The following is a 12,573-nucleotide window of genomic DNA, read 5'->3' on the forward strand; positions in this document are numbered from 1 at the left end:
TCTTCACGCAGGTACAGGACCTCAGTGAGACCTGCTCTATTCATCTAATCAGTCTTCTCTATTCATTCTTTATTTCACTTCATCAGATGCTCTTTCATTCACTCATTGATTGACTGATTTAGTCTCCGCCCACTGATCCTCCACCAATGAGAGCGCTCGAGCACTTATTGATTGACTGATTTAGTCTCCGCCCACTGATCTTCCACCAATGAGAACGCTCGAGCACTTATTGATTGACTGATTTAGTCTCCGCCCACTGATCTTCCACCAATGAGAACGCTCGAGCACTTATTGATTGACTGATTTAGTCTCCGCCCACTGATCTTCCACCAATGAGAACGCACGAACACTCATTGATTGACTGATTATATACATATTTATATATTTTGCTATTGTATTGTGGAGTGACACTTTCATAAACTTTTCTATGCTCGTCTGATTATATAATGGTAAATATTACAATATCATAGCACAACAACAGTGATCAGCAATAATGATAAGCCTAATACTCACAATAAAAATGATAAGGTCATATAGATCATAACACAGTCTCGGAGGTAAGAAGTGGATTGTCCTTCACCTGGAATATTAGTCTTTTCATCCTGAAATGCGAGGCAAATGTTGGATCACAATAATTAGGAACCACAGTTTCCACAAATCCCTTTCGATTGGGATGTTCTCTTTTATTCTGGACGGCAAGGGCAGTGACTGTAACATCGAGCGTATTTTGCAGTATTAAACACGTATTTATAATGATTTAATCAGGCTCCGAAAATTCTTCAAAAAGAACACAAACAATGGCCTTCTCAGCTGCCATAGCTGCAACTCTTGCGTCATCAGAACAGGGTGTTCAACACACCACCGTTTCCCTTTAATAAACGTTTTGCACCGTTTTGTCGGGCTGAACGCAGGCCAGGTTTCAAAGCGCTTCAGGTTTGTCAGTGTGTTTCTGATGGTCCGATGATGGTCTGATGGTCAGATCTCTCTGTCTCTCTGTCGTTTGCTCATATAATGATTCTTCTGTTGTTTTGAGACTCTTTGGTCTCTGTAGTGACTGATGTGTCTCCACAACACCACTGAGAGAAAACTGTTTTCCCAGCCTGTTCCCCATGTTTTATTTTCTTGTGCTCCATCCTCCTGCTCTTGATGAAGATCTGCTAAAGAACTTCTAAAGAAAACTTCTAAAGAAGTTTAAGTCACTCAACCAAACTCGAGTCCCTCTCTACTATTTAATGTACTCTTTTTGCTTTCACTCAGTGAATGTTTGATTAGATTTGACTTTACATAAGAAAAACACACAGTACTCATACTTTAAATATTTCTCTGCACGTTTTTACACCCCTGACTTTGGATTGTAGTAAAGTAAATATTTCCCAGAATGAAAATACTCTAAATACTGAACTGAAGTATAGCAGCAGAGTAAAAGTCGTTGTGTTGCTGTCCGCTTTTGCTCATAAATGGCAGTGAAGTCACGAGTGTTTCAGCTGTTAGTGTTGATGAAGTGTCTCTGATGAGCTGTGTTTGTCTCTGTGTGTTTAGCCGATCCCGCTCTTGAGGACGCAGCGCTGTCGATCTCTCACGCTGTCTCAGGAGCAGGTCTCCTGTCTGCTGGCCAACGCTTTCTTCTGCACCTTTCCTCGAAGAAACTCTCAGCGGACGGAGTACAGCAACTATCCTGACATCAACTTCAGCAGGTGCGCATCAAACACATCGCAAACGAGTGAAGAACATCATTAGTGCAGAGGTTCAGTGTCTGAAACGAGTGAGCCGAGGGTCAGAGATTACTAGCGACGTCTGCACTGAAATATGACCCTGCATACTGTATTTCAGTTATATTATTGGAGGTTTGTTCAACTGAGCTTACTGTCAAGTAATCAGACTTTTCATATTGCATCAGGTCTACTCTTCTGCCAGTTATTATGAGAAAAGAAAACCGACTAGCTGACTGAAGATTACACAACTGCCTAATAATGAATAACCCAATAAAAACATGCATGTGTGACGTGATGAGAGACGAGATGGCAGGTTTCTCAGAGGCGTTTGGCAGGAATCATTACAGTGTTTCTGTGAATGTAGTTTGTTGTAGGACTCATTCAGACTTCATCACGCAGGTTTGACGTCAGCGATTGGAGCTCGTCTGTCTCGAAATACACAAACAGTGACTTTGACTGTCATTTATGAATATGAAATATTAGTCCGGTCTGTGTTTTGTAGGTTGTTTGAAGGTTCGTCCCGGGCAAAGCAGGAGAAACTCAAAACGCTCCTGTGGTACTTCAGGCGGGTCACGCTGAAGAGTGAGTTTGGCTTCTTCGCACGTCACACACACTCGTTTCTTCACAGATCGGTCGATTAATGCCGTCTGTTGTGTGTTTTGTTGATCCAAGGGCCGACCGGTCTCATAACTTACACCAGACAGTGTCTGCAGCGTCTGCCCTCCTGGTCGAGGTGAGATCGATCTTCACACACTCCACAGCACTTTGCTTCCCACAGGCCAATAAACTCTCTTCATTTGGGTTTTAGTTCAGAAAAGCAGTTCAGCAAGATTCACATCAGCTGTGAGGGAAACATAGAGGACCAGGGCTACGGCATGCTGCAGGTGACACTCCTGAAACACACTAGAACAAGACATTACATTCTGAAGAAAATCAACACCATTCACTTTGCATTGTGGCATCATTTTCATTAACTTAATTTCTGTTGTGCAGAAAAGAAATCCTATTCTCATTATTTTAATGCATTTTTATTATTCTCTGATTCTCTTCACTGATACTGAGATTCTTAAACTCCAGAATCTCCTGCTGTTGTAATTCTATTGTGAAATATGACCCAGACATGCTGTTGGTGTGTGTGTGTTTCCTGCAGGTGGACTTTGCCAACCGGTTTGTTGGGGGGGGAGTGACTGGTTCTGGTCTGGTTCAGGAGGAAATCCGGTTCCTGATAAACCCGGAGCTCATCGCTGCTCGGCTCTTCACTGAAGCGCTGGAATATAACGAGTGTCTGATCGTCACAGGTAGACACACACACACACACACACACACACACACACACTCCTGCTGCGTTTGTGTTCAGACTGTAATCAGCACTCGAACCTTCAGACCTGCTGAGACTCCTTCAATCACTCGTCTGTCTGTCACTGAACAGACAGACGAGTGACACACACACACACACACACACACTCACACTCTGACACACACTCACACACACACACACCCTCACTCTCTCTCACAGACACACACACAATTCAATTCAATTCAGAAAGCTTTACTGGCATGACAAAAACATACATTCTGTATTGCCAAAGCATTAAAACAACATAGAAAGTGATTTAGAATATCTGAACATTTAGTAAAGCTTAGAGAAAATAATAGTAATAATGAAACTAAATAAAAAAAGGCAATATTATATAAACACATGGCTAGATATAGCAAAAAAATAAATAAAATAATAGTGTTAATAAAATAATAAAATAAATAAAGAATTATAATAATAAATAAAAGATTATACTATAGACATCATGTAAGTCAAGTCTGCTTTATTGTCAATTCTTCCACATGTACGGCACATACATACAGAGAACTGAAACTGCGTTACTCTCAGACCCTTGGTGCATACAGTTAACATTAAACACGTTCAGATACAGATAAATACAGTTTAAACATATGTACATACAACTATACAGATATACAAATGAGGACATTGTAGAAGAATAAAGAAAGAGATAGATAAAGTGGCATAAGGCACATGGCAGAATAGATAGAGTGCAAACCAGTTAAATAAAACAAAACTGTGCAGATATATGTGTATATGTATAGAGTGTATATACAGTCAGGTCCATAAATATTGGGACATCGACACAATCCTAACATTTTTGGCTCTATACACCACCACAGGGGAAGTCGTGGCCTAATGGTTAGAGAGTCGGACTTGTAATCCAAAGGTTGTGGGTTCGAGTCTCGGGCCGGCAGGTATTGTAGGTGGGGGGAGTGAATGTCCAGCGCTCTCTCCACCCTCAATACCACGACTGAGGTGCCCTTGAGCAAGACACCGAACCCCCAACTGCTCCCCGGGCGCCGCAGCATAAATGCTGCCCACTGCTCCGGGTGTGTGTTCACGGTGTGTGTGTGTGTGTTCACTGCTGTGTGTGTGTGTGTGTGTGTGTGTGTGTGTGTGTTCACTGCTGTGTGTGTGTTCACTGCTGTGTGTGTGTGTTCACTGCTGTGTGTGTGTGTGTGTGTGCACGTTGGATGGGTTAAATGCAGAGCACGAATTCCGAGTATGGGTCACCATACTTGGCAGTATGTCACTTCACTCACTTCACTCACTCACACAATGGATTTCAAATGAAAGGAACAAGATGTGCTTTAACTGCAGACTGTCAGCTTTAATTTGAGGGTATTTACATCCAAATCAGGTGAACGGTGTAGGAATTACAACAGTTTGCATATGTGCCTCCCACTTGTTAAGGGACCAAAAGTAATGAGACAGAATAATAATCATAAATCAAACTTTAATTACAAAATTACAGCCTGAAGTCTGGAACGCATAGACATCACCAGACGCTGGGTTTCATCCCTGGTGATGCTCTGCCAGGCCTCTACTGCAACCGTCTTCAGTTCCTGCTTGTTCTTGGGGCATTTTCCCTTCAGTTTTGTCTTCAGCAAGTGAAATGCATGCTCAATCGGATTCAGGTCAGGTGATTGACTTGGCCATTGCATAACAGTTCACTTCTTTCCCTTCAAAAACTCATTGGTTGCTTTTGCAGTATGCTTTGGGTCATTGTCCATCTGCACTGTGAAGCGCCGTCCAGTGAGTTCTGAAGCATTTGGCTGAATATGAGCAGATAATATTGCCCGAAACACTTCAGAATTCATCCTGCTGCTTTTGTCAGCAGTCACATCATCAATAAATACAAGAGAACCAGTTCCACTGGCAGCCATACATGCCCAGGCCATGACACTACCACCACCATGCTTCACTGATGAGGTGGTATGCTTAGGATCATGAGCAGGTCCTTTCCTTCTCCATACTCTTCTCTTCCCATCACTCTGGTACAAGTTGATCTTGGTCTCATCTGTCCATAGGATGTTGTTCCAGAACTGTGAAGGCTTTTTTAGATGTCGTTTGGCAAACTCTAATCTGGCCTTCCTGTTTTTGAGGCTCACCAATGGTTTACATCTTGTGGTGAACCCTCTGTATTCACTCTGGTGAAGTCTTCTCTTGATTGTTGACTTTGACACACATACACCTACCTCCTGGAGAGTGTTCTTGATCTGGCCAACTGTTGTGAAGGGTGTTTTCTTCACCAGGGAAAGAATTCTTCGGTCATCCACCACAGTTGTTTTCTGTGGTCTTAGACGGTAGATAGAACGGCCGGCACTTAATAATCATAAACTCCACCAAGGGTGAGCAGTGTTTGCAGACCACAACAGCGTCGCGGCACCATGCATCACAAGAGACCCGTCCCAGCTCTGCAGCACGGTCATTAGCATGGAAGAATATAGGAACAATATGTCACATAGCCAACAAAATGTAGTATACAATGTCAGGTTTATTAGACATAAAGCCTCCGCGCTCTGCCACTTACGCTCTTAACTTTATTACTGTCCCGCAGAATTAATTAGGGCTCTGTGAGCCGGCTGGAGTCGCTCTGCTAATGCACGGGGCCACGACTCTCCTATATTAAACCATCCCGGCCCTGCGTCTCGTCCCTATCTCTCTCTCTCTCTAAATCATGCTCCCGCTCGGCTAAAATGGATCTTCTTGTAGCTGTACTGAAATCTGCCAAAGTGGCCCGGGCTAATTGAATTGCGGTGGATTGCGGAGCGTCTGCCCGCTGTCAGGGCAGCATTAGAGCAGATACGGAGATGCGAGTGAGTCACGATACGAATCTCCAGCCGGGAAACCGAAGGCCAATGGCAGGTGCGTCCCTCGCTGAAACATTACTGCTTCAGGTCCAGCTAACGCCTGTGTTCCTGACTGAAGGAGAAGCACTGCTTCGGTTAGCAGCTGTAGAGAAACTCGGATCTCTGACACTCCAGAATCTGAATCACTTCAATCACAGGCGGCACTGAATAAACGCCGCTGTTTGAGACAAAGGCCTGACATTAAGTCCGAGATGATAATGTTCTCGCGGGACTGACGCTGGTTTTAGCCTCAGCACCGATGAGATGCGTTCGGTGACCTTTACGCTGTTTTCTTCAGTCTGTCAGAGACTCCGGCGTCGTTTACTGAAGACACTTCAGAAACACAGACAAAGAGCAGACTATCTTCAGCTTCTCCTGAAGGTCACCTGAGGAGGAATTCTTCCCAGCAGGAATGCGTTTATCTCATTTCCTTTCCAATAAAGACAATGAGCTTATCTTCAGAGGAGCTGCTCTTTTACGCCGGATCGATGGCTGGAGGGCCGCTGTCTCTGATGAGAAGAGGAAGGGTGGATGAAGCTGGTTACTGTATGATGATTGAAACCGTGAAATAGCTTTAAACAATTAGTGAATAAACTGCAGAACGTAATACAGTATTCTGTCAGTGATGACGAGCTCGTTAGCCAGGGTTCAGAGTCCAAACAATCAGCGCTGAAACGGTTCCTACATTTCACTGCTGGTTATACTCTGGATATTTGTGTATGTGACAAATAAAAAATTAAAAAATCTTGTGTTACTCATCAGAAACATTTCAGTTTTTACAAGCATGTGCCAATGTGATATGTGCATCTTTCTAAATTCATAATGAGAATCATTTATAAATCTGCTGTCAACAACAAGAAGCACTGAGGTCTTCCTGCGGGTCTCCGACAAAATAAAAGCTCCAACATTCATAAATGTTAGTATTGTAATTTTACTGTTCTTCTGTAAAATACAATAAAAAATAAGACGATGATGATAATAATTAAACAGCTCTATTAATACATTTATTATAACATTCACACATGGTGTTCAATTCTGTTTTCTAATGTTTCAAAAGAAGTCTCTTCTGCTCAGCAAGGCATTTATTTGTACAATAAAAAATACAAAAACAGTAATATTGTGAAATATTATTATAATTTTAAATAACTGTTTTCTATCTCTTAAACTGTAATGTATTTCTGAGATCAAAGCTGTATTTTCAGCATCATTCCTCCAGTCTTCAGCATCACGTGATCCTTCAGAAATCATTCTAATATACTGATTTACTGCTCAAAGTGTCCAGTTTTCCTTTTTGTCTTTAGCCAATCACATGCCTGATTCAAGAAGGGGGTCTCAAAAATGGCAAATAAAAATATTATTTTACTAAGTTATTATTTTTAAGTTAAATTGTGCTCTGTTGGTGTAATGTCTGCTAGAATGTTAAAAAATGTTCACTGTTTTAAAAAATTTATTTTTAAAATGTTTTGTAATTTTTAGTTTTTTCCTGCGAATAGCAAGAATGTATGAATGGTGAAATGGTGAAAGTAATGGTGTTGTGATGTTAACAGGTGCAGAGCAGTTCAGCAGATACTCGGGATACTCGGACAGCTTCCGCTGGGCAGGAGACCGTGATGACCAGACGCCGAGGTGCGGCTCAGTACAGCTCTGAGTGTTTGCTGCGGTGTCTCTCAGATGCTGATGCTGTGTTTGTGTCTGCAGGGACGAGTGGCAGCGCAGATGCACCGAGATCGTGGCTATAGACGCCCTGCTTTACAGACGATTCCTGCAGCAGTTTCACCCTGAAAACATGAGCAGAGAGCTCAACAAGGTCCTGACATATCACCATAAACCTCTTCTTCATCTGAACAATCAGAGATGAAACACTGAACAGGCCTGAGCTAACCTCCTGTGATCCTGTGACTCGGGTTAGCAGCTGGTAAACCGGTCCGGTTAGTTGCTGTGCTGGGTTTGTGCATTATTAATGCTAGCGGATGAGCAGGAGGGCGTCTGTTTCTGCTCTTTGATGTGGTGCTTTGATCAGTGATGCATCACTCACTTTACTGGAAACTTTAATTGGTGTTTAATTTCAAACCTCATGAATGACGACTCCAGATTTGTATTGTTGTGCACAAACAGACTGAAGCATTCATTAATGATTGTGGACTGCAGAGCTGTTCGTTAAGATTAAAGAGTGAACGAATCTGCTGCAGACGCTCAATATCACTGATGCGTGAGGGACCGTAATAAAAATAGTAATACAGTTCCTTAAGAATACAGTGAAGATGTTGAGGACGGATCTGCTCCCTCATAGATCAGTGTTAGTGTGAGGGTTGGTTAGGTTAGGGACGGGTTAGTTAGTGTTATCTGCTCACTGATGCACCTCTGTGCGTCCCATCAGGCCTTCTGCGGGTTCGTTCGTCCCGGAGTCCAGACGGAGAATCTGTCGGCCGTCGCAACGGGGAACTGGGGCTGCGGAGCCTTTGGCGGAGACAAGCGTCTCAAAGGTACGATGAGATCTCAAAATCCTGAAATAAAAGGTTGTCATGTGAACATCACTAAACCCAGACGCCAAACAAACAAACTCTGTTTTACTCATTCACCTCCAGAACGGCGTCTGTCTCTTCTGTTGATCTGTCAGACATTAGTGTGAAAGTAAAACACTGACGCCTTCACACACACAGACACAGACACACACACACACACACTCACTCACACACACAGACACGCATGCGCGCACACACACACACACTCACACAGACACACACTCACACGCGCACACACACACTGCTCTTCCTCAGACTGACAGCAGAAGCAAAGAGAGGAATGAAGAGCATTTGTGATGATATGTGATTGTGTTTTGTTGTGTTAACGTGTGTCTGCGTCTGTGTGCGCGTCTGTGTGTGTGTGTGTCTGCGTCTGTGTGTGTAGCTCTGCTACAGATGATGGCGACTGCGGAGGCGGAGAGAGATCTGGTGTACTTCACGTTTGGCGACGCAGATCTGGTCAAAGATGTCCTTCACATACACAAACTGATCACAGACACACACGCCACTGTAGGTAAGAGACACACACACACGCCACTGTAGGTAAGACACACACAGACACACACACCCACCCACACGCCACTGTAGGTAAGAGACACACACACACACACACACACACACTCTGTTCTGGAATCACATGTTGTTTGTGCAGTGTTTTCATGTTTCTCTGTTTCTTGTAGGATCTGTGTTCAGACGGTTGCTGCAGTATTATGAGAGTGTGTGTAAGAAAACTACAAGAAGCAAACCTCAGGAAACACTTTACAGCTTCCTCTCTGAGCACCTCTGACCCCAGTGGCTCGGACAAGTGGGGCTGTTTTCTGCTCTCATACGTCGCTCCATGTGTCTCAATAAAGCTGTTTTAAATGTCTGTGGGCTGTTTGTGGTGTTTCTGTGTGCGGCTGGCCCAGGGCAGATGAAAGCGTGGCCCCGCTGGGCTCCGTATCGACCGGGCCACTCGTGAACACTCTTTGTAGCGTACGGATTTCAAACGCACATCTGCGCTCAGGCGTGCCACCGCGTTTCTCTCTCTTCTGCTCCCTGAATGAGTTTGACCTTTGAGACGACGAGCTCAGCTCAGCCACAGAATCAGACGGCAACAGTTCCTGCCCTTATGCACACATTTAAAGATGTCTTTTTCAAATAGAAAATCATCTGTGATTGCATTCGGTTTGCCTGAAGAACTCAAAACTCGAGTTTGATTTATATCTGAATGTTTGTACGCCGTGTAAGACTTGTACGGGGGGGGGGGGCGAGTCGTGGCCTAATGGTTAGAGAGTCAGACTCGTAATCCAAAGGTTGAGGGTTCGAGTCTCGGGCCGGCAGGGATTGTAGGTGGGGGGAGTGAATGTATATTTAAAATAAAACAACAAATAAAATGACTTTTTGTTTGGCATAATCACTAAAACAATAACATGACCAATGATGTCCAGATTTTAAATGACAACATGACTGACAACAGTTTATCTAATAACATGCACAAAATGTTCTCACGCCGGTTTCACACTGCAAGCGTAAGCAGCGCGTATTTTTTTCGGCGCCCATGTTAACGGATGAGAGCGTTCACACAGCACGCAGGAGCGGCGCGGCAGCGCGTAGCAGGAGCAGAGCAGGAGCGGCAGTGCCGCGATCGTTTCGGCGCCGAGTCTATTTTTGCTGCGCTGCTTACGCTCAATTAAAGTGACAAAGCGTTGATTATGGACAAAATACACACGAAAAAGTGAAAATTTTCCCCAGAATGTAAATTAATGACATCTATGTTGTAAATAGAGTATAAACTTCAGTAAAAAAAAAAAAAAAACTATATTACAAAAAACTAAATAAAATAAAGTTTTTGCTCTAATCACTAAAATTAGTTAAAATAATTTATACTGTTATTTCCGCTTAAGTCACTGGTTAATTGTATTAATTATGTTAGCCTATATGTGTTATAACTATATAGTAAGTTGCATCATGATGACGGTACTAGTGCTAAAGAAGACAATCATGGTCGACACTCGTCTAATCGTGGAGGCTGAGAAGCATACAGTTATTTATGATCCTCATAATTTACTATATAAAGACTTGCAGGCGAAGGAAAAAGCATGGGAGGAAGTTGCATCAGCACTCGGTGCAGAAAGTAATAACCTTTCTTACTTTTTTGTTTTCAATTTTTAGCATGCCCACGTACGAACAAATTAATAGCTAATTAACTAAATACAATAGACAGAATAAGGTCACACATGCTACATACCTCTACGCTGTAGACTACTGTATGTCTATTTCAGACTTAATTCTCGATAAATTGATCATTAAAAAACGAAGTTTAAGGTTACTTATTACAGACATTTTTTGGATTTTCTATGTTTTTGATGGGTAATGTATGTAAATTTTCTGTTTATAAGATAGATAAAAACTACAAATGATTTTCTTAGTAATGTTTTTTTTTGTAATGAAATAGGTATGAAAAGGAGTAAGAGGATGCTTAGGTAGCTAGCTTGAAGCCAATGGGGCTGTCAGTAGAAACAGGTCCAGTCTAGTCACTCTGATGTTGAGGTCTTTATTTTCTTTCCAGATCAGGTATTGGATAGGTGTGTGTATGTGTGCGCGTGTGGTTTCTACAAAAGAACAGAAATACAATGTTTTAGTTTACAATAATCATAACATTGAATTCACAGGAAATAAACACATTTAGGACAAACTTAATAAATACAGAATAATAGTTAAGTGTCAAACAAAAGCACTTACATGGTCAAATACGCACACGCAGGAAAAAAACAAAGGAAAAAGAACTCAGTCCTCTGCACAGTGCATCAATGTGCACCAGAATGAAGGTGCTGTGGGCACAGGTGCAATTTATAAAGCCTGATAGTGTCCTAATTGGCTTGAGATCAGGTGGGCGGAGCTAGAAGTTAATAGGAAAATTAACAAGCTAAGAAGGGTGTGGCACATGATTAGCACCTTGAAGCTTAGGGACACACAACTTCTCAACAAGGTAATTTATACCATAATTCATATATCAAAATATTAGCATTTAAATTATTCTACACATATATAAAATATGTAAAAGCAATTGCTGTGCAAGGTTAATGACAACCTGAAAAGCACTGTCAATACTAATGTAATGTTCAGGATAAAGCATTGTGTTGGCCTCAGTCATGCAAATCCAATCAGTAGCCTACAGTTTTTGAAGTATTACAATCAGTAATGAAACAACACTGATGAAATAAAAACATTTATTTAAAAATGGATACTTTTCACACAATAATCACACATGTATAAGAAATATGAGATACATACGTATACAATTAAATGTTTCAAGTTGAGGAGGAAGGTAGGCTATTCTTCCTTCATCTTACATTGTGTGTAAACTGAACAGTGTACCCAAAGTCTGCGTCTCATCCTTTTTCGTAGTCTTCTTAACAACATATATAGCGCGATTGCCTTCCTTCTGTCAACTCTCTCACTACACGCAAACAAAGCATAAAAGAAAGTTGAAAACAAACTTATATTTCGTAATTTATTAAAAAAATAAATACAGTTTTCCATCTGTAATGTATTTTAAATAGAAATAAAACAAAGCTAACTTATTACCCATTATTGAGAAATCTGTACAAAATCCGCGGTTCAGGTGCGCTTGCTGCCAGTGTGAATGCAAAATGGATACGCGCTGCTTCTGCTCTGCTTCCGTCCTGCTTGCGCTTGCAGTGTGAAATCCAGTCTCTGACAGCAGGTGGTGCTTCTGGAGCAGCAGAATTACAGCCGTTTACCGTAACCTCTGTGAACAAAGCATTGTGATTAAACACCAATTAGGGATTACATGAAGCCAAGGTGAAAAAAAGCCCATCAAATCTTTTCTGAAGACAGTCAGAACCTTAAGAATATTAATCACAATGTTAATTTATTAATATATTCATTTGTATAATTCTCTTAGCACTCCTTTAAAACCTCCCAGCTTTCTGCCATGTTTTCAGACAAAATGAACTTAAAACTTTGCTTTATGCTGGATAGTTTTTATTTATCCTGAGTTGTCAAATCACGGTAATCGAATACGGTTTTAATGATATTTAAAATATAAAACGGTAATACTAACCGTAGGGAATTTTATCATGATTTATCATCTAGCCGGTAATCGTTCCATCCCTACACTGTATGAACTAGTTCAGATCACT

The 12,573-nt window shown here is 41.8% G+C and overlaps 1 protein-coding gene across 5 annotated transcripts in view; it reads left to right on the top strand.

The window, feature by feature from the left end:
• Positions 1–10,131, top strand: part of LOC306857782 (poly(ADP-ribose) glycohydrolase-like) — a 25,425-nt gene extending 15,294 nt beyond the window's left edge. For all 5 annotated transcript variants that reach the window (XM_079397918.1, XM_079397916.1, XM_079397915.1 and 2 more), the window contains 11 exons: positions 1–11; positions 1,540–1,694; positions 2,215–2,294; positions 2,385–2,445; positions 2,521–2,596; positions 2,863–3,010; positions 7,451–7,529; positions 7,602–7,710; positions 8,281–8,386; positions 8,811–8,939; positions 9,106–10,131. The exon at positions 1–11 is cut by the window's left edge and continues 82 nt beyond it. In XM_079397918.1, the coding sequence (XP_079254044.1) occupies positions 1–11; positions 1,540–1,694; positions 2,215–2,294; positions 2,385–2,445; positions 2,521–2,596; positions 2,863–3,010; positions 7,451–7,529; positions 7,602–7,710; positions 8,281–8,386; positions 8,811–8,939; positions 9,106–9,212 (1,061 nt within the window). In that variant the 3' untranslated portion in view covers positions 9,213–10,131. The remainder of the gene's footprint in view (positions 12–1,539; positions 1,695–2,214; positions 2,295–2,384; positions 2,446–2,520; positions 2,597–2,862; positions 3,011–7,450; positions 7,530–7,601; positions 7,711–8,280; positions 8,387–8,810; positions 8,940–9,105) is intronic.
• The last annotated feature ends 2,442 nt before the right edge of the window (positions 10,132–12,573 follow it).

This window comes from Barbus barbus (genome assembly GCF_936440315.1).
Source record: "Barbus barbus genome assembly, chromosome: 38".
Lineage (NCBI taxonomy): Eukaryota > Metazoa > Chordata > Actinopteri > Cypriniformes > Cyprinidae > Barbus > Barbus barbus.